Source organism: Galleria mellonella, unplaced genomic scaffold, assembly GCF_026898425.1.
Source record: "Galleria mellonella isolate WM207_F2 unplaced genomic scaffold, CSIRO_AGI_GalMel_v1 utg132, whole genome shotgun sequence".
In the NCBI taxonomy this organism is placed as follows: domain Eukaryota; kingdom Metazoa; phylum Arthropoda; class Insecta; order Lepidoptera; family Pyralidae; genus Galleria; species Galleria mellonella.
In genome coordinates, this window is record NW_026441989.1 from 848541 (window position 1) to 872487 (window position 23947).

Here is a 23947-nt window from a genome sequence, read left to right on the forward strand (position 1 = left end):
AACATTTATTTTTATAATATAATCAAACACTTGTGATGCTGTTTTCTTTTTGCAACATAATTGCGTTCTACTAGTTTAATTGAAAAATAAAACCAGGCTTATATATAACCATGTTTTTTTTTTAATATCTATTTAGCGAACACGCAGCTTCGCGGGTTTTCTCTGCAGATATTTCACGATAATTACTTTGTAAACATGCAAATAATATATAGTTACATAATAATCTTATTATTTACTATCTACTTGTTACGTAGATAATAAGCCTACTATTCTACAATGCCTTGTAAATGGCAGCTTTTCCAATGTCACAAAATTAATTTATGGAATGTCAAATTTGAAGACACCTAAAATATATAAAATGGCAAACTATAGTAAGAATAGTACATGAAAATATTCTTTTGTAATATTTCGAATATAATATAATACAATCAATATTTAATGGTCAAAGGACGGATAGCAATGTTCCTCTTTAAACATCGCCAAAGCCAAACTGCAGTTGTCAAACCGCCTGCTAAACGAGACAACTACCGGCAAAACCTCCCTATAGAAGGATAGATCACACTCAGTTCAGCAGGAATAGTTAAGTTCAATTTAATAGATTTGTTGAAAATCATATTTAATAAGTTACACCTTTGGCTAAATTCGACTTTACATGACAGGTAATACATGTGTATGAAAAATAAAATTTTGAATAACACAATCTCCTACGTACTGAACCGTGAGATACATAATAAAATCCTGTGAAGGCAATCGGCTGGCTACAATCTCTGATAAGGAAGACCTGCATGGATCTGACCCACGCATGAGTGACAAATAGGTAATAATTACGAAAAAAAATACTGAATTTCATAAACAGTGCGCCTAAACATATCATGTCAATTTCATAAAATATAATATTAATTCTGTAAATTGACTAAATTAATATATCAAGCCTATAATGTTCTTTTGTTTAAACAAAGGTTCATCTAAAATAGAACACAAATTGTTTGTTTCCGAGAAGCAGGCTGCGAGCGGCATGGTGCGGCGGTTTGGGCCAAATTATAGGGCAGCACAAACTACTACGCTTGGCCCAATTTCACGCGCCGGCCCGACCGTTGCCCAAACATTCAAATTAGACAATAATGACTTAAAACACATTCTCCGGTATCAATACCACGCGTCTATTGTGTGGTAAATATAACTGATTGGGTTCTTTCACAATATCTCGATAAACAGTAGGTATACGGGTCTTATTTAGTTTACGGAGACGAGTCTAGACTTAGCTGACTACGAATTCATCTGCGTACATTTTCATTTGCAAATTAGATATTAATTTCATGGGATTACTTTACAAGTATAAAGCGTAGCGTACAGGAATTCCAGAATTTAATCAATAAGCGAAACATTTTATCCCAATCTTTCAGAGTAGTTTCTTCACGTGCTACGTTCATCACAAAGAATCTTATTAATCTAATATTATTTTACGACTTGAAATGGCAACAAGCTCGTTAGACGAAGATTATTACATTACATTATTACTACAGGCGGATTCGCAACCGCAGTTAGACTTTGTTGATATTTTAAGCGAAGCGCTGCTTTCTATTCCTCAACTATTAAGTTTCCTTAGTCGCCCTTTACGATACCCAAGGGAATGGAAGGGGTATTTTGTGCCGGGACCAAACGGCTACCCTCATTACCTTAATAGGAATTAAGGGGGAAAGGGATTGTTAGTAATTGAGTCTACGAGCCCCATTGCTGGCAAAATATACCCCACCAGTTGGACTTCCGCGCGGTTCCTCCTGAAAATTGTCCAGTTTTCATCCTTACCTATCATAGGCGGGGTTACCTTTGAATTATCATCAATTAATAATAATAAATATATCTTCATAAATATAACTTATCGAAATTGGAATTTGGTATAAAACAATCCAGTCTCAGCCTCCAAAGATACCGTGGTTCATAAACCTAAAAGCAAATAGAAATTTCGTTGTTACAACTCTTAAATTTCGCTCAGGACATTATCCAAATGCAAAATTCACTTTTCTCATGAAAAAAGTGAATAATCCGAATTGTGATGTTTGTAACACATTGGATGATATTCATCATATGATATCTGAATGTACGAAATACAAAACACAAAGGGAAGTATTGATACAGAAATATAGTCTCAATAGACAGAAGTTTGGTTTATTTTCAAATATACTCGCAGAACCACATTCCGGAATGGCAAAATCTTTAATTACTATATTTTTGTATTAATAATTCCCTTTATCAAAATAGACTACTGAGATATTATGTATTATTTATTTATGTATCAATGTTTAAAGTATGTGAGGTATTTTATAAAATTGGGGTATGATGAGGCTGACATATCCTTATAGGATAAAAGCCTCTAAATAAAAAAGATAAAAAAAAAACTTATCGAAATATCTAGTATATTTAATGTAGAGTGTATTCTTAAGAACAACAATATATATGTATAATATGTGTAGATACAAGACGAGACAACCACTTTGAATAAAAACAAAAACATATAAAAAAATTCAACATATAGTTATATGTGGCCAGACTTAAATTTACATTATGGCCACAAAGAAGTTTCAATATTTAATAGGAATATATGAATCCTTAGGTACCATTAATTGGATTATAGGAACGTTAACGAAAAAAAAGCAATAGGTATATATGTAGGCAACACCTGCCTGTTTTGATAATTTTCCGCTCGCTAGATTAGCTCATGAGCTAATAAATGAGAAACGGCCGTAACTCAAAGGAGATTAAGCGAGAAACAAATAGGTTTTATATTGTATAATACATTTAATGGGATGCTGCGGGCGGAGGCTACCAGCTAATTAATCACTCCTCGTTCACTCATCAGTACTTATTGTTCCAGTACAGTGAGTGATTGAAAGAACTGCATCACGATCACTATCTACTTATCATGTATCTATATATCATTAAAAATTATAAATCCACGCTTTTTCTGTATTCCCCACAACATTTTTATACATAGGATGGCATGTTATTCTGGATAAACTAACCCGTGTTTACGCTATATAAAAATAGATAATATCCATCTTATATAATTTTGATTCTCGATCAAATCAATTTAAGTAAATGTATTTTTTTTTAATTTGTTCAAACATAGATACTTATGCAGTACCTACTACCAGATATTTATTTTCTTTGTTCTTAAAAAAAAACAATCATATAGTCAGAAGAACTAAAGAGGAAGAAAGACTATCCAGTGGGTACTCCATACTGAATGGAGCGATGACTGTAACTTCCATTTACTTTTTTTTTTAATGTGTCGCTCGCTACACTAGTTTTTAGTTAGTTACTAACATGTTTAATTAGTTACATATCTATTTAATATTTTTTTTTGTATAACATCCATATGTCGTATATATGTCTTATATTTCTAAATATTTGATTATAAAACGGTGCCCAGGTACAAACTACAAATCAGCGCTGAACGCACATCAGTCCAGCAAAAGCTGAGTTTGTACCTATTGCCAGGCATACGGGTATTTAACAATGTATTTATTAATATACATTACTAACATTGTCATTATTGTACTACAATAAATATTATTGTTATTTATATTAAATATTTTGCAGGAAGTATTTCGAAACAGATTTTCGTTAAAACTGTTCTATAGGGAATCCTCTGTTCGGTAATAAACAAGAAATTATAAGCGAATAACGTTCAATAAGCAGACAGAAATCAAAATAGAACCTTCACATACTTATGTAATCCCCATATAAGTGTCTGGCATATTCATAGCCAATTTATTATTGTAATGACTAAAGCATAACAGTGCTTTCGTTTAATTAGTAAATCAGTGCTGTTCAATAGTAATAATGAATGTTTAGCAACCATAAAAGACGAATTAACGTCATTTTGAGTGCGGCAACTACAAAAAAATCCTATTAGTCGACCGATCACGTCCAAACACTAAAGAAAAACAGCCTTATATCCACCCGCCTACAATAAACAAGGCTCGTCCGCGTTCGCTACCAATAATTACTGTTTATTATAAAGGGTGAAATAAAGCGCATTCCAAACAAACGGACAGTGAACGGCGCGAGGTACATGTTACATTCGGTAGTGCGTGTCACAGGTCGGGTCTAAACTCATCAATCTTAGCTCCATTTAATTTTAGAATAGAATACGTGGCCCTCGGAGCGGGCGCGGGCGGCCGCGGCGCGTGAAAAGCCGCCGTGTACGGCGAAACAAAACGCGCGCTCGCGTGCACAATGAACGAATTGAACGATGCCGCGCAAATGGAATACGGCCCGGCGACGCCATTGTCGATTCACAAAAGAAAGGCAATCATTCGACATGAATAAATATCTTTGAATAATGGGGCCTCGCTGCCTATAATGAAATGTTTTATGTATAGGAATTATCGCGTACAAATCGCTTTATACCTTGGTGCACCTACATAAACGTTTTTGTGCTCGCATGCACCTTAATTTTTAATTTTTACAAGACTTTTCCGTTCATTTGGTGCGTGGTAGTAGTCTTCATTTGTAATATTGAACAAGTGATCATGTTGTTGCTTTATTTCATTAAAGGTTACAGTCTTCATACTTTTATTCTCCACTGCTAAACATATGCCTCCTCCTTGGGGGGTTTTGCCAGTAGTTGCCACGCTTGGCAGGCGGATTGACAACCGCAGTCAGGCTTTGGAGATGTTTTAAAAGGGACGCTGCTGCCTATCTCTCGGCCTCCCTTAGTCGCCTCTTACGACACCCACGCGAAAGGAGGGGTGGCCTATTCAATGCCAGGACCGACACAGCGAAAAGATGTTGAAAGGTTACAATGTAGGCACATAATTGGTGTGTAAAAGAAATATTTTTTTAATATTACGAATAGTTGTAACAAACCGCATTTCTACGAAGGGATACGTGACGTCAGTGGAGAGAGCAGTGGCGTACCTGCCACTTACCCCCGTGACGTATCACAGATAAAATTGAACATATATTACGTCGTAAATTTAGCATCAAGACGATATTCCGCGCCCTCACACAAATCAGGGAGTTGTTGCGGTCTCCAACAGACAAAACCCTCTGAGAGACCCTGGTGTCTACATGATTGTATACGATTGTGGTAAATGTTACGTAGGTAAGACATATCCACAAGGTTGGCCGAACACTTTCGCTCTGTGAAGAATGTAGACACACACAGTTCCGCTGTGACGGAACATGCTTCTCTCCTGATGTGACACACTATATACGTTTTGACAAGACCCGAGTCTTAACGAGAGAGAAGCTTTTTGTTCCTTATAAGATTCGCAAAGCAATAGCAATTAATCGTCATCCTAATTTCAATGGAGACAAAGGGTGGTCTTTATCGTAGTCGTGGAGAGCATGTTTCCAAGGATACCGGAGATCACTACATGAATTGTTGAAAGAAGATACAGTGAGCTTTGCGTATCAGACTGTGTTGAACACCTCAGAAGAGAGCAGTAGCGAAGAAGAGGGACTCTCTTTTTCGCTAGAAGAGCTTCTTTCACAGTCAACGATAACTACACGAGATATCTACTCATCTCCATACATACCACACATATCCATTGTCTCCGGTTAACGCTATTTCCGCCCTCACCCCCGCCCGTACAATGTCATCACGGACTATGCGAATTGCGGTCTGCAGTGTGAGACGAGATGCTGTAGTGCAAATCACTAAATACCCCCTGAACAAGACTCCCGAATGAATTCGGAAATGACAAAACACTCTATTTATATAGATATTAAATAGATGATAAGAAAAATAAACTACTTTATATTTTTTTTTTAAACTTAGAATGGCAAACAAACTGACGGCCCACCTGATGGAAAGTGGTAACCATCGCCTATAGACATGAGCAGTACCATGGACATAACAGAGTATACTGTTTCGCCCATGATATCACCCATGCGTTGCCATTCCTGAGGACTCAGATGTTATTCCTCTATCTATCTATCTATCCATTTAAGAGCTGCGCTCTTGTCGGTGGAGCTCTTGCCACTCACTACGATTTTCAGCGAGTCTCTTCACCTCTTGATACGACACGACACCAACTCCTTCCTTGATCTGCCTGATGTAACTATGTCTCGGTCTCCCTCTCCCCCTTCTTCCTTCTATCTTACCTTCTATTATAATGTTCATAAGTTCGTCGTGTCGTATCAAGTGTCGTTATTCCTCTGTACCCTGTAAATTCACGCCATATCCCACCCTTCAAACCGAAACACAGCCATGGAAACACAACTGCTTCACGGTAAAAACACGAATGGGACAGAGGTACCCAAGCAATCGACTTTTGTACAGTCTCCCTCTGGTATATGAATATGAATATAAAATTGAGTTTGTAAATTAAAAACCTCATTTCTTCGTATTTCATTATGATAACTTATTTTTTTAAACTCGTTTAATTAAAAATAAACAATATCCAGCGGACGTGAGAAACAATTAATTTCATAACATTAACAGACATAAGTACGCAAATTGCTATCTAAAAGAATAAAAACAAATAGAATGCGTCAAATTAATGGTTATGGAACAATGGATTAAAAAATCCCACTGTATATCATGTTGTCCATAAAATGTTATTCTTTTGTGAAATATATAGAGGAAGTGATGAAAATGTAGATACTAGGTATATCATTATAGAGCTACAAAATAACACGGCGTGACGGATCATCTGACGGAGTAGAAAGCAGTCTCCTGTCCCTATTAACCACATAGAACATCCTATGAGTAATAAATGCTGAAGATAAAGTCCAGGCATAGGTCAACCATAGGACCAAGGACCTATCTGAATGGACTAATGTACGGAACCCTTGAAGTGACACGAAATCTTCATTGGAGTAATTCGTGTCTAAAATAAAACCCCTATTTATTACGATGTAAATATATCATCTATGCATTAAGGGTAGGAATTTCTATCTGGGAAAGAAAATTTTACATAATATCACAATTGTATTTTATTTTCAATATTATAAGCATGATCAATTTATATGTAGGTATATACAAGTATTTTTTTAATACATTACTAACGATCCCTTACCCCCTATATACAAGTATTAGGACAAATAGGCGTAACTTATAACTTAATTAAGTTATGTTGACAATTGAGTTTACTATTTAATCTATGGTAATCATTACGACTAAGGATAAAAAGTCCAAGTATATTCTTAATCTATAAAGTATGTTTTATCTTTTTGGTATAATTTTTTTAATTTTACTTACATTTCTCACTAAAACTTTTTTATTATGCATTTTAGAATGGCAAACTAGTTGACGACCCACCTAATGGAAAGTGGTAACCGTCGCCTATAGACATGAGCAGTACCATGGACATAACAGAGTATACTGTTTCGCTCATAATACCCACCAAAACACAACAGATGCATTGCTGTTTCGTGGCAAAAACAAGTAGATACGTAAAGTTCATTTGACAATTCATTAAAAAATTTACAAATAAAGAATAGAAAGAATAGCACCACTAGCGACAATTTTTTCCAGTAGTTTTCCGAATCGAATAGCATTAATTAAGGCTACGTCTGCAGAGCCGCATAACGAAGCGAGACGTACAGCGGAGGGATCACGCTTCTCCACCAATAAATCAATTTAATCTAATTTAATTTGTGCCGAGCTTCCTCCGGGGCCCGGGCGGTGGGGCCTAACATTTTAGAAAAGTCACGCTATCTATAGGCACAGTGTTATTTCAAGTAATTACTTTAAATAATAGAAATGTGCTTTATTCAGTAACACAAGTGTGATAAATTATTACACATAGATATATTATTTATCTATGTACCTAATAATTTTTATTGAAACATTTTGTTTAATTCCACTACCATTAGTATGTGTGCGACCGCCAACATTTGACTATTATTAGTGGAAGTTCTACAACCTTCCATATTAGCCATCAATCTCCGACCGTCATTCAGTCCACGCACATGTGGCAAGAGTTTTACCTCTAATTGAACAAATTAATAGATCGCTGGTCAATCTTCAAATGTTGGTAGTCGCACACATACAAATGGTAGTGGAATTAAACAATATAATTCTGATAGACTAAATAGATTAGAGTATATTACTTAAATAGGTTACTTTTATAATAATATACTATAACCTAGTTTTAAAATACGTAATCACCTGGAGTGATGCATTTGTCTAACAGTTGGAATAACATATATAAATAAATAACACAATATATAAAACCTTTCCAATCTATGATGATGAAAGGAATGGAAGAGTATAAAACTTTATGTTAATCCAAAATACCTTACAGTCGATATGTTTACCAAATTTTATTTAAATGCTTTCAACTACATAGTTGAAAGCATTTACCTACATAGGTACCTTTTTAAACTTGATTGCTTAACACATGTACAAACATATTGACAATAGCTACAACTTTTAATCAGGAGATGTATCAGCTTATTTGCTATATCATACCGTAGGTTAAAATTAGTAAAAAAAAAGTCTAATGCATATTTCAAAGTACGAAATAAGATTATTTAAGGCCTTGTAATGAAAAAAACTATAAATATGAGTACCTTATTGAAAACAACTTACAAAGGCCTTTAATATTTATTTAGATATTTTATCAAGTAAGTAAAGTAAATATACTGATAATAACATAAGACTATATTCATTTTTACAGTAAGAACCTTATCTTATTTTACGTGCAATTTACAATTTAAAATTTCAGCACGCGACTTTAAAGACTGTTGCATGGTTAATTTATCGCCAATCAGTCTAATTCGTGTTCCTAAATATGTACCGTTCATCACAGTTTCTGGATGGCTGAGATGGCTCACGTCATTTCTTGGTTCATATAACTAACTGTAACATAACAAAGGCACAAAACATATTAATAGATAATTCAATTTGGTCTCAACAAATTGAATTTGATATACAGCCTACATTATGGTGAATACAATGAATATACCAACAATAAGCCGTCCAAATACCAATAGCTGGCCGGTGATAGGAAGAGAGCAGGCGGTAGCGACCACACAGCTAGAGTTCAGTCACGTTTCCAATGAGATCGGAGCCGCGATGACACCCTTGAAATGTTTTTAATAGCGTGATTTATAGAGCAAATTAAACATTTGACTTGGCGTGAATTCGATGCTGAGTGGATCCGTCACGCACGGACAGTGCCGCCGCGCCGTGTACAGGCGTGTACAAAGCATCATTGAACTCAATGAGGAAGCTTACTACACACTGGTTATAACCCGCGGCTTTGCCCACTTGAATTAATAATAAAGTATTGTGTGTGTTTGGGAAGATTAGGGTAAAGAGAGCGGTTGTGTAATAAGAGCGATGGCGATTGAATGGTACCTACTTACCTATATTTTCTCGCCCTTTGTACTCGTACGTATTCGTCAACCTGCAGGAAAGTGCGCCTGACATAACCAACTCATAAGTGCTTCGCGTTTAGCCACAAGGGGCAGTAGTCGATTTTTGCAACCAAGCTTTTAAAATAAATAAGAATTTTTAAACTCTAGATAGACATGATTTGTTATTTAAATTATTGTATTTTTTATTTTTTACTTTTTCTTAACCTATCTAATAAAACCTATCTGCTAAAACCTACCTGATACTCGTGTCCTTTCGAATTGTTTGCCCCTTGTGTTGTAAAAACAAATAAAAAAAATTAGCCTATTTCAAATTTCTACATCACTATTGCCACGACTTGGTAATGCTATTCACTTAGTACACGTATTTACACTTTCGTGCAGCAAGGTACAAATCTGGCGGACGGTATGTACATTAACGCGGTGGTCTCAGCTGATTAATACGCGCGGCTACCGACTTCGCTGCGTTTTTTGTGCGAGCGACAGCGCGCGTGTCCGTGAGAACCGATTTCCATCGGAAGCTCTTCACTCGTTTTCCTTTCACAGTCGGATAACTCCATTTTGAGAGAAACCTTATATTTTACTAAGTCTAGTAAGTAAGTTTGTAAGACATAAAATGGAATATAATATTTTTAATTTTTTTTATACAACTTAGAATGGCAAACAAGCTGACGGCCCACCTAATGGAAAGTGGTAACCGTCGCCTATAGACATGAGCAGTACCATGGACATAACAGAGTTTACTGTTTTGCTCATGATATGCTATGCGTTGCCATCCCCGAGGACTCAGGTGTTATTCCTTTGTACCCAGTACATTCATGCCATATCCCACCCTTCAAACCGAAACACAGCCATGCAAACAACTGCTTCACGGAAACACGAATGGGACAGAGGTACCCAAGCAATTGACTTTTGTACAGTCTCCCTCTGGTATATATAAGTATATTAATTTAAAATTTAATAAATAAGTAAGAACACTACCGTTTGTATATGAGAATTACAGATGTTATTTTAATTTCAATTCAAGCATTGAATAAGTAGAGTTACCTATATCTTTTCTGCGCTTTGTAGGTTATTTCGGGTGACAGATTACTAAAACCTATAAAATATTAAAACATGCGTAGGTAACTATCAGATTCAACAATTGATCGTAATAATGTACCTATCAAATATGATTAGACTAATTCGTACTTCAAAAATCTCACTCAATACAGTACAATTAAAAATTATAAAGCCAGCTTTTCCCTTTATTCTGTAGACATTTTGTTTCAATATTAAAAATAATTTATAAATTACATAGATATTATGTAAAATATTATAGCTATTTATAGCTCGTAATTCTTTTAGATCGTGTTATCTAAATGACCGACGTAAAAAACTTTACATAATAAAAAATATTAAAATTTTATTATTGATTGATTTGACTTTAAAGTCGATTATCCGGATTTTCGATTATACGAAATACCCTTTATTTTATTTTATTTGAATAAACGAAATTCTACCGTATGTCTCTTTGTTATAAAGTACCAACCTAGTACTTTTTAGGAGTACCACAAAAAAAACTAGATCAAAATAGGTTTTCTCATGAGGCGGGCCTGTGTTTCTGCTTCTAGAGTATAATGTCAGAAGTACAGATACAGGCCTACCCTACTTCCTCCTTCAGAGGGGGTGGGGGGGCGTGGTCTTGAGGGAGAGCGCAGAAGTCGTGTAGATCCTCAAGGCAAGTGCGGTAGACTAGCCTTCACGAGGTTGCCGCCTTGTTATTGGTCTAGTTCCTCAAGAAATAGACGTAACTAAAACTGCCGTGCGTTCAATGCAGGGATGGAGAGGTCATGTCCTTGCGTGTTCATCATCAAACAAGACTGATGGTGGATAGTAATGACCTCCCGCGTGTTTGTGCCGTGCGCGGAGACCCGTACGGAGGGATGAAGGAGTCCTGGAGATTGAGTGCAGCAGTGTGCCGGCGGTAGTTGTACGCTGCTCACAACACATCTCTTCGGTCTGGATTTCCTCTCAAACGGGCGGTCGTGGAGTAGCTAACCACGATCAATCGGCTGCGACATCCCATAAGCGGGTTGTTAAGCGAGGATCGGCGATTTGGGGAGGGGTAGTCGGCGCGGCACGGCGTCTCGAGGTAGAGCCTATGGTATTGTCTCGTGCCGTAGGTGCGCTCTTGATGCTTTGCTGCGTGCAGATTCACCTTCTTCTCAAGTTGCTGAGCCTATACCAAGGGAGTAGCTCTGGCGATCATTCGTAGAACGAATGACGTCCCCGACGTGAGGGCTCCGTGGCGGGTGGAGAGCTCCTGAGGTGAATAAAACCAAACAACCTCATGGACAATGAGACAAATAACGAAACAACAAAACCAACATCACAGGCTGCGTCATTGGATGCGCCTGAACATCAATTACCAAAGGCTCCGTCGTCGGATGCGCCTAAACATTCAGAACAAAGGGTTGCGTCTCAGGATGCGCTTAAGCGACAACCGCTCAAGGCTGCGTCCTCCGATGCCCCTAAGTCTAAAAATGCAAATGATGCGCCGAAGAAGGCTGCGTCCAAGGATACGATGAGGAAGGTAGCGGTACGGAATGCGCCAACCCAGGCAGCGTCCCGAGATGCACCATCCACGTCGTTGTCCAAGGATGCGCCGTGCAAGGCAACTCCCTCTACCCGACCAAGGACGGCTACTACAACGGTGGAACCAAGGAAAGACGCACTCCGAGATGCGCCAATTAAGGCTGCGTCAAAGGAAGCGTCCTCCAAGGGAAAACCAGTGGTGCTGACCGAGGCTGTGGTGGAGGGTTTGTCTTCAAAGGCTGCGTCAGATGCAGAAATAGACTATCCAACGATGGATATGTCATCCCTTAAGGATGCCATACAATCACCATCAGACTCAACCTGGAAAACAATAACAAAACCAATGTCGGCCTCTAAGAAGCGGCGCCTTAAAGCCAAAGCGAAGGCAGCGGCACAACGTGCATTGGCAGCAGATGCTGCGAGGCAGATCGCGGGACCGGGTTCTCGCCCAGTGGAAACCAAATCAGTAGGAGAGGTAACATTGGGCGGGCCCTCGGCACCTGCGTCTGTCGGTGCGAGTGCTACGCCTTCCACAGGCATACGCAAGCGCAGCATGAAACCAAGAGGTCGAAAGAAATCTGGTAATAATCAACAAAAACCAGAGCCGAGGGCGCAGAAGCGTGCACGTCCAGAGGATTCTGTAACACCGACTGGGGTTGGTAAAAAACCCAAAACCAACAAACCCCGAACGGTGAGAGGAACCGCTGCGTCGTACGCTGAAGCGGCCGCAACCTTCATCGCTAACGAGCTCTGCGTTGCTGTTATGATGGAACCCTTCTCTGACATGACGCAAGAGCAAGCTGAAGGTATTCGGCAAGAAATAGAAGGCAAGCTTCGGGATGAGCTCATGGCGGAACCGGATGCTTCCCTTGAAACTGAACCAAACGATATAAGGTTCCGAGGCCGAGCACATTATGCGGATGGCGTCCTCAAAACCTGGTGCGAGGATGCTTTCACGCTAGCCTGGCTTAATCGGACCGTTCAAAACATGGCCTCACCGGTAGCTAATTCAAAATTGGTTGTCAGGCCACAATCAGCTATCCCAAAGAAAGTACCGTGTCTGCTATTCGTACCGGGTCATACTGGCGATTCAGCTGCACTACGGAAGCTTTTGGCGCGGCAGAACCGCAACTTGAACATTAACTCCTGGACACTGACACACGAGAGGGCCAGATCGGATCCCCCAGGAACCTGTCTGTTCTTCCGGGTGCCAGAAACGGATGCTAATCTGTTAAAGGCCCAGGACAGAAGATTATATTACCTCATGGGGAACATTTATATTCGGTTTCTGGATAAAGATGCTTCCCCACAACCCAATACAAACCCCACGCAACAACCGGGGGAGGCGCGAACCTTGACGCAGAGCGCGGCACCTAAGCCGACATTGTCGACGAGGGAAGCTGCGACCGTGCCTGGGCACGCGGAACCCCCGATTGCGATGGAAGTGCAAAATCTGCCTTCTCCGAGATCTATCTCGGATGAAGAGTGCTTTCCGGAAGGGGGGGGAGAGATTGAAACCAGCGATGGTGTCCTCTACTCCTCCCCTCTCCGGGAAGACTAAAATCATACAGATCAACCTCCAGCACAGCCAAACTGCAACGGCTTCCTTACGCAGAGTGCTGGAAAACAACACACAGACCATATCACTGATCCAAGAGCCGTGGATCAGGAAAAACAGGATATGTGGTCTTGGAAACAGCGGAGGAAAACTTCTTCTAGACACCTCCGTAAGTAAACCGAGAACATGTATACTAGTACCGAAACATGTACCATCATTACTAATCAACGAATTCTGTTCAAGGAACCTGACAGCAGTCAGATTAACTAGGACAGAACAGCATCTCCCGGATATTGTCCTTGCCTCCGCATACCTGCCGAGCGACGAGGACATACCAACTCCGGAGCTCAACCTATTGGTCGAGTTTTGTGAGAGGGAGAAGCTGGATCTGGTCATCGCTGCCGACTCCAACGCGCATCATACCCTTTGGGGTAACGGCAAGTGCAATAACAGAGGTGAGGAAATGCTGCATTTTATTTTTAGTAATAACCTTACTCTAATTAACAAAGGTTCTGAACCTACCTTTATAAACGCTCGATCACAAACTATTATAGATTTAACTCTAACGACTGTTGGTATTTCGGAATCTGTTTGTGACTGGCATGTATCCAATGAAATATCATGCTCAGATCATAGATGGATTCGATTCTCCATTAATATGGAGTTACCCAAACCACAGCCTAGACGTATACCTCGAAGGACTGACCAACATAAATTTCTTACACTGGTCAGGGAAAAATTTGACAATCAACTGCCACTACTAGACGATTTAGCGGTAACAGATCTGGACGATAGTGCAAACTACATCACGTCCATTTTAACCTCAAGCTATGAACAGTCCTGTGCCCTAACCACACCACAGTATGGGGGGAGGCAACACTGGTGGTGTCCAAAATTGGAAAGACACCGTCGTAAGTTAAGGAAATTGTTTAACATAGCCATGAACAAACGGTCACAAGAAGACTGGAATAAATACACAACATCCAAAAAACAATATAAGAAACTCATACGCCAGAGAAAGCAAGAATGCTGGAGGCGTTTTTGTACAAATATAGAAAACAATAACCAGGCGATTAAAGTAAAAGCATGTCTCTCTAATGAGAAAGATCATACAATAGGTTGCCTCAAGAAACCTGATAATAATTATACAAAGAACGACACAGAAACAACCGAATTGCTACTAACCACACATTTTCCAGGTTTCCAGACTACTGCGGAGTGGTCATGGGAACCATACAAGGAAAGGGAAACCAGCAGCTCGGACTGGGAAGTAGCAAACAGAGTTATAGATAAAGAAAAACTACTATGGGCAATCAGTACCTTTCTACCATTTAAAGCGGCAGGCCTGGATGGAATATTTCCAGCCCTTCTGAAATGGAGCGGGAGCGTCATAGCTGACTACTTAGTACAGCTGTTCCGAGCGTGCATAGCTCACCGTTACATACCTTTGAAATGGCGTGAGGTAAAAATTATATTTATTCCTAAACCAGGTAGAGGAGATTACACTGTGGCCAAATCCTTTCGACCCATCAGTCTCACCTCGTTCTTTTTGAAAACTTTGGAGAGACTATGTGACAAAGAGATTAGATGTCAAGTCTCCCTGTGCAAACCTTTACATCCTAACCAACATGCTTACAGTGAAGGCAAGTCAACTGAATCAGCACTTCATAACGTAGTATCCCGAATAGGCAATGCATTGCAATCGAAGCAGCCAACCTTAGGTGCATTTATAGACATCGAAGGGGCATTCGACAAAACAAACTTTGCCAGTATAAGTCGGGCACTAGCTACACATGGAGTAGAAATAACACTTAGAGAATGGATACATAACATGCTTAAACAACGAGCTATACAATTTACTGTAAATACTACCACACGAGGAATCGTCGGTAGGGGCTGTCCACAAGGCGGTGTACTGTCACCACTATTGTGGAATATAGTCGTAAATGAGCTCATAATAGAGCTTAACGATAACAGCCTCTACACGGTAGGTTATGCGGATGATATAGCTGTACTTTTAACAGGAAGCTTCGAAGGTACTCTGTGTGATCGCATGAGAGTAGCTTTTGAAATAATTGAGAGATGGTGCGCACAGCATGAACTCTCGGTTAATTCTACAAAAACAGAATTAATCATGTTCACAAATAGAAGAGTTACATGTCCTTACAGACTACCAAAACTCTTCAATACGGAACTGAAACTTAAGGAAGAAGTCAAGTACCTTGGCATAATACTAGACAGTAAATTGCTTTGGAATAAACATCTTGACTACAAACTTAACAAAAGCACAATTGCATTCTACCAGTGCAAAAAGATGCTAGGAAACAAATGGGGTCTTTCGCCAAAAATAACTCTATGGCTGTACAGAGCTGTAATCAGGCCAATGTTGGTCTATGGTGCACTGGTTTGGTGGCCGAGGACAAAACTATCGACCACCGCCGCCAAACTAAAAAGCTTTCAGAGACTGTTTTGCTCTTCTGTCAGCGGCTGCATGAAAACAGCTCCTACAACAGCAATAGAGTTGGCCCTCAACATAACACCCCTAGACCTGCACATACAGCAGGAAGCGGCGTTAGCCGCTATCCGACTAATGCATCTGGATCTATGGGGTAAAAATCACTACAGTCCCCACACTTCTATTCTGAACCAGGCAATCGAATATGAACCTTTGATTGCGGCTCCGTGTGACAGGACTCATAATCATTATATATTTAACAAAAAATACCAAATACAAATTCAAGAAGAGGAAAAGGACCAATCCGGTGTACATGAATTACGCATATACACCGATGGCTCCAAAACCGAGAACGGTTCAGGAGCCGGAGTCTTTTCCTTAGACCTGAATATAAACGTGCACATACCGCTTGGCGTACACAGCTCAATATTCCAATGCGAATGTGTTGCAATAACCGAGGCTGCTGCAGCTGTACATAAGCTAGGAATAAATGGTTTTAGCATTAGATTCTTATCTGACAGCGCAGCAGTACTAAAAGCATTACGAAACAACAAGACAAACAACAAATTGATAATTGAATGCCACCATTCACTGGATAGGATATCTTCCAATAACCGAGTTATCCTCCAATGGATAAGAGGGCACAGTGGATCTTATGGTAACGATGCCGCAGACGAACTGGCTAGAAGAGGCTCAGGAACGAGGGTGGTAGGCCCGTATCCACTTCTTCCTCTTCCGTTCTCGCAATTTCGAATGTGGATTCGTCAAAGATCCGCTGACATACAAAACCAAAGATGGATACAGGTTACTGATTGCAGACAATCAAAATTGGCCGTACCTACGTTGAATCAACGACTATCAAAACGTTTATTACATCTAGATAGAAAAAACCTCAAAATAATGATAGGGACAATAACGGGTCATTGTCCATTAAACAAACATTTATACACAATAGGAGCCACAGACAGCCCTCTATGTCGAGGCTGTTTCGACGCTGAAGAAACGGCTGCTCACGTAATCCTGGAATGTGAGGCTGTGGCCCATCAACGTTTAGAAATCCTCGGAACGGTGAGGTCGCTCCGTGAAGCCTGTGAAGAACCCAGGAAGCTTCTGCGCTTCTGGGCGGAGCTAGGTTGGCTGTACTAGCCACGACTCACACGCACAACGGCCCATATGAGAGGCTAAGTGCGGAAAACAGAGTCTTTCTTACATTACATTACATTACATTAGGTTTTCTCATAATTTCTACCGAAAGTAGGTATCCCTTTATATTAAACTCAGAGAAAACTTCATAATTGACAAACAGATAACTGACCAAGCGGTTAAATACAATCATCAATAAGAAAAGGATTCAAATCACTAACGTAACCCTTACAGTTAAGGCAGTAATTCTACTTCTACATTTATGCCAGGCAAATATCATTAATAACATTTTATTGACTCTTAAATTAATTTTATGACTACAAATATAAATTTGTATTTCTGTAATAATCAAATGCGAGCCTATTTCCTACTTACATAGACGTAAGTAATACTTATTCGCATTTCAAGTTATGATGCATGGTATGGTAGTAGATTACTATAAGTAAGAAGTTGTCACAGAGCCTCGTCTCGCGACTACCCGTTCTCGTCGGTACTTGTAAACATAATACTCAATTTAACAAGAAATCAGTGTTCATTGTCAAAGCGAGTTTACTTCATGCCATCTGTACCAAATAGGGTTGTCACCTGTAGAGAGCGCAAAGAAAAAGTGAAAACTTAAATAATGATATAAATACAGCCTTATATGGTTCAAACGGGCTCTCACATTAGTCTTGTAATTATAAATAATAAGTTGCAAAGTTACAATTTTACCTATTCTTACCTGTTTGCTAAAGAAAGGAAGAAAGTATTTTTTTAGGGTCTAGTGGTTTTTTCATAATAGGGTTGTTAGATTCGTCCTCATTTTGTTACTGCCATTAAGTTACATAAAAACGGTATAAAATAAATATAGTTACTTTGAACCGTCAACTTATTACAATCGAGTTTCGTATTTAAAATTTTTTCAATCAATTTTTAAATTTAATTTCGTAACCTTAAACCTTATGTCCACAGCACATCCTGCACAGAATTTTTCCAACATAAAATTTATAAAACTAATGAAAAAACCATAGCAACTCTCATGCGTAGCTACTCACAAGAATAACACTCTAATACTCAGGAGCAAAAAGCAAATTATGTTGTGGCCAATATAATACATACCTATACTGTGGCGGTTATTTGCCATTTTAGGTGTATTTAAATTTAAAAATAATATCAATGGGTGAACATCGGACTCCTGTGGCAGCCCTAATCTCAAGTATAGCTCGCAAATTGAACCCGTTCATGGTAACTGATGTAACATTGTTGTGCCTATGAAAGGGATATTTCATTGAGTAAATTCTGTGACGATTTGCGTTTTCCTTTTGGTTCTAAAATCATAAAACGCAATGACTTTTACCGCAGTGTATTTTTATATCTTATTTTTCTTCTATCATCTTTCTGTCTTACCTACAAACTTTCTATTCATAAATATAACAATAAATAGATTTTTAACTATTATTTTTAAAATATACCAATAGTCAACAACGTCTAAGGTTGTCATCAAGATAATTTTTTAGGCAAATTACTCGATAATAGTAGATATTTTAGCTATATTTGATATACTTATGTACCCAGACTAATATTTTCGTAAAAAAATCTATTTGCTTAATAAAAGGAAATATAAACGTCTAAAAAGGCAGGTAGTATTCTTAGTCTTATCTTACTAATATAATTAAATTGAATTGAATTATAATATGGACGATATTTAAAAAAAATTAATATGAGAGGTTTTAATAAAATCAATAAAAGTAAAAATAATAATTTTTATAAATGCTGTCTGTGTTCTGACAGCACGCATAAACTACTGCATCAAATTAGACTTAGTTTTTTCACATTTATATTCCTGAAGTTCTAACTTAAAAACTGGTATATGTTTTATCTAGATACGCCATTTAGAAGTGGGCTATTTCATTAATGTTCCTACTTTTGAAATTTACGCGTACGAATGATTTTGACTAGAAGCTAATCTATCTATAAATAAGTCGGTGTGCTAGGGTAAATCTAATATATAAAATTCTCGTGTCACGGTTTTTGTTACCAAACTCCTCCGAAACGACTTTACCGATTTTTATGAAATTTGATGTGCATATCGAGTAGGTCTGAGAATCGGCCAACATCTATTTTTCATACCCCTCAATCATAACCCAACCAAATTTTTTTTGACAAAATTTTTTATTTTAATTTTGTTATGATTTAGCATTGAAAAATATATACAAATTAAAATTTTCACGCTTTTACGATCAACCCGTTTTTTAATCGCGATTTTTATATGCCGCAATAGGGTTGCAGGGTGGCAATCGAATATAACAATTGTAGTATAAGAAATTATCATGCATAGTTCTCGAAATAATGTATATGGTAAAACAACGTTTGCCGAGTCAGCTAATATTACATATAAATATATGAAATATCCATCAATATCAAATTGTCGTTAAAATAAAAAAAATAAAACCCCTTATTTTTATTAACAATCAAATTAAATGTAGGTATGTAGCTACTCATACTAATCTAAGCCATGGCCTCCCAACTTCTAACCCCAAACATCAATTGTGCCCCGAGGCGGTGTGTAATTGGTGACATCAATTTAATTTACGCTGATAGCAACCCCAAAAGGTGTTCGCGCTCACAAGCAGAAGGCACGCCTAGGGGTAAACGGCACTCAATTTACCCATTCTTCTATATTAATTACCGAGAGCCCGCGGGCCGTTGGACATAAATAACAAAAAGTGACGTGCGTCTAGCGTCTACCCCAAAACCGTCACGGGGCCTGATTCGAGCGATTACATTAAAACCCCCCTTCTTCAAGCTTAAACGAAGTTACGGGAGGCGATTTATCACATTTTAAAACGTTGTATGAAATTACCAGTCAATCCATAAAAATGTTTTGATATCACCTGCCGAGTATTACGTTTAGGGGTGTGCTTATTTCATCCATGTAAACATTTATGTTTCGATTATATATATAATTATTTTCGACAAATAAAAGTAAAAAGTTATTTCGTAAAAAAAATTTGATGAATCTATAGGTAGGTACAATGTTAGGAAAACAACTCTACCAGAGATGAAGAAGCATAGATCTTATCATGATAAGATTAGATAGGTATCTAATATAATTATATATTAGATATATAAATTAAGTACAGTCAATAACAAATATGAACTTCTTTTTGATCTAAATAGATTCAATCTGTACCTACCTCTAATTGTTTACAATTTATACAATACATTTCCATATAATCCACATTAGGTAGGTGGATATAGATAAAACATACCTACGTTATACCTAATGTATTCTTGTATCTACCAAATATTTCCTAAGGTTTATATGGGGGCTTCCAAATTAAACTACCTAACAAGGGGAAACTGAATCTAAAGTAGATATAAAAAAAAAGATTACTCCCTTATAACAGCGAGCCTATTGTTCATTTTTTCTCATTATTAAAATGCGCAAGACAGTTATTAAGTCATCGAAAGTTAATTAAAAAATTTAAAGAGCACATTTCAGGTAACAACATTTTATTTCAAACGTTTAGCTTTCTAAAAATAAATATAACAAAGATTTTAATGAGTCAGTGCACTTATGAGACAAATAAAAAATAAAGATAAGAGAATGTTTTAATCCGTATCTGTCTTCTAATCTACTGCATCCATCAATCGGTTCAAATTAATTGCAAATTCGATTCGGGTTCATTCGCCTGTTACATTCCCGTTTTAACAGTTAATATTTGTCAAGTAAATAACAACTTAATTCATGTAGGTATTTAAAGATATTATCGTATCTAATAATAATACCAATAATAATGTTATAGCGATAATCCTTACTAGACCTTATCTTTACTTCTTTAAATATTAAATATTAAAAAAGAAGTAAAAATGAGTCAGTTTATTTATTTGTTACGTCCTATTACCTTCGCAACTTAATCCAAGGATTATCTACTTGGCTTAACCAATCGTTTTGAATTTTTTCTATACAGGAACTATTTGGGATAGAGAAGAACATAACTATCCCGGTCTTACGAATAAAGTCGCGGGTAAAAGCTAGTGAGTTGGAAATGATCAGTATCCAATTAAGTAGATATTTATTTAGCCACGGAATGTAAACATGTTTTTTTTAAATATGCTAAGATAACAAAATTTAGAGCTTCTCAAACTAACTTCACATTTGAGTGGCTAGAGTAAAGTGCACAAAAATTTACCTACGTTATGACTTTCTTTGCATTTACCTCAATAATGTACAGCTGTTTTCTAAACTTAAATTTTATTGACTCAATATTGCATATAACAGTGTAACTTATTGACTTTACCGTAAGTCATTTGGATTCTCTATCTACGTCTAAAAAATATTCAGATTCATGAGTACTTTCCCAAAAGACTGCCAGCACCAGTTGCAATCCTGAAATATACAATTGATATTCAAAAGAACATTTCGCAGAAAATAATACCTACATAATTCTATCTAAATTATTTTCAATAAATCTATATATTTTATTATAATATAAATATTTATATATAGCAAGTAATTAAAGTGTCTAACTACAATTTCTTATACATACCTAAATTTCTGATCTGAACATACCTACTTAATTTTCTAAATAAAAATATTTATATACAATTCCACTGTAACAAACGCTCGTGTTAGACATCCAACTATTGGCAACTTAGATATTAGGTAGGTAGGTACTTGCTTTACAATTAAAATCATCAAATATTACACAAAACTCACAGCGCTTGCAAAAATACGTATCTATCTTAAGTAAATACCTACAAGATTTTAATAACAGGCATTGTAAATAACATTACCGTGGCTCTGTCGAAGCGTATCGATAAAAATCCTGCAAACTACTCAAAGGTGAACCAAACTGTAAATGTCCGAACATGGAAACTTGCAAATGAATCGGCCACGTTACCATCGCCATTGCTAAAAAGTCTTGTTGTAATGGTGTCCATGTGGTAATCCCATTGATAGTATCAGCTCCATTACCAGATTCATCCACACGAACGTCACTTAACAAACTGTCTATAGAAAAAGATTTTTTCGGTTTCTCTATAATGATCGACTCTTTATAAGAATCGATCTCTTTACATGATGGCGCCTCTGACATTTTTTCTGTCAAAGATGGAATCCTGTTGGACTGATCCGTAAGAAATACACGATTGAAATTAATTAATGCCGCCAATTCTGCGCTCAAGTCGTCTTTCTGTTTCTTCTGCAGCTTGAAGCGCTTACGTCTTCTGAGCAGCGATCCATTCTCGAACATGTCGAAGGCCTGCGGATGCAGCGTCCAGTAGGCGCCCTTGCCGGGCCGGTCCGGACGGCGCGGCACCTTCACGAAGCAGTCGTTGAACGAGAGGTTGTGCCGCAGCGAGTTCTGCCAGCGCTGAGTGTTGCGCCGGTAGTACGGGAACCTGTCCGTGATGAACCGGTAGATCTCCGACAGCGGCAGCATGCGCTCCGGCGAGCTCCAGATCGCCATAGCTGTTAACGAAATATAGGAGTACGGTGGTTTTTGATCGTCGTAGAGACCGCGCGAAGGTCGCGGCATGTTCAACATCAACAATGCTAGTTACGGACGGCGACCGCACTAGAGGGCGTGGCGGACGAAGGCGGAGCGCCAGTTAGCCCCACCCGCGAACTTCCCCGGCCTGCCAGTGCTCGTTGTCGGCAGATATGATAACGAGGATGCCACTCGACGAGCAAACCGCATCTCCCTTTCGTACTATCATTACCCATATGATTGACTGCACACTTACCTCCTGTTGGTTTTAATATGTATGATCAACCTACCCATATATATTGTGAGTTGGTAATTATTAAATTAATCCTCTACTTACATTATATTTTGGATATTAATTTAAAAACCAATTATTGTTTATACTTATTTAGCATGTTACATTGTTAATATGAACTAGATAGGATACTTAAACATTTATTTAATTTATGTAAGTACAATAACGACAATTTTAACGCAAATTCGTTGTAATATTAAAAAGAAATCTAAGAATTAAATCATACAATGTTCCTAACGCCATCTATGGGGCAATAGCAAAATTTATTATAAAATGTGATTTCTACAAAAATGAGAATGATAAACGATATCATACAATAATAATAATTCCTTAATGTAAGGTAGATAATACTTGACTAAAAGCAATAATTTCTATAGATAGGGAAAAACACCTAGTGGTAACGCATGAGGAGCAATACAGTATACTCTGTTCAGTGTCGTAACTATACCATTTAGGTCCTGTGGCGAATTCTTTTGATGGGGCCCTATCAAAAAAATTCACGTATAATATAATATATATATATATATATATATATATATATATATATATATATATATATATATATATATATATATATATATATATAAAATACTCAGGTACAATGTAAAAAAATCTGAGCTCGCGGCCTCTTGAGCCGGGGCCCTTTTGGGCCCGTGGCATTTTGCCAGCCCTGCCACCCTATTGATACGCCACTGACTCTGTTATGTCCATGGTACTATTCATGTCTATAGGCGACGGTTACCACTTTCCATCAGGTGGGCCGTTCTGCAATTCTAAGTTGCACATAAAGGAAGCTAAGAACTTATTGAAAAGTCACTTATTATGCAAAATCCTACAACGCATGATGCATTGTAGGATTTTTTAATAAGTGACACATCTGCTAATTTCTATCTATTTAATGATTATTTTATCAAACCGACTGCAAAAAGGAGATTTTCAATTTGGTCGTGTTTTTTTTTATATTTCTTACCCCATAACTCCGCCAGCTCCAAACTGATTTGGAAAGATATTTTTTATCTTAAAGAGTTTACCTACTTGGTCTCATAGTTTCATCAAAATTAATTATTTTTTGATCAAAATAACTGGTTTTGTAATGTTAAAAACGGTTTTTT

General features: G+C 37.7%; 1 protein-coding gene across 1 annotated transcript; it reads right to left on the reverse strand.

The window, feature by feature from the left end:
• Positions 1–21581: 21581 nt before the first annotated feature.
• Positions 21582–22794, reverse strand: LOC113518526 (fork head domain-containing protein FD4-like). The gene has a single exon (XM_026903501.3). The coding sequence runs from the start codon at positions 22598–22600 to the stop codon at positions 21845–21847; it is 756 nt and encodes a 251-aa protein (XP_026759302.2). The 5' UTR covers positions 22601–22794; the 3' UTR covers positions 21582–21844.
• Positions 22795–23947: the final 1153 nt, after the last annotated feature.

Bases quoted from the DNA above. Each gene is read 5' to 3' on its own strand.
- LOC113518526 (XM_026903501.3), bottom strand. From the start codon at position 22,600: ATGTTGAACATGCCGCGACCTTCGCGCGGTCTCTACGACGATCAAAAA.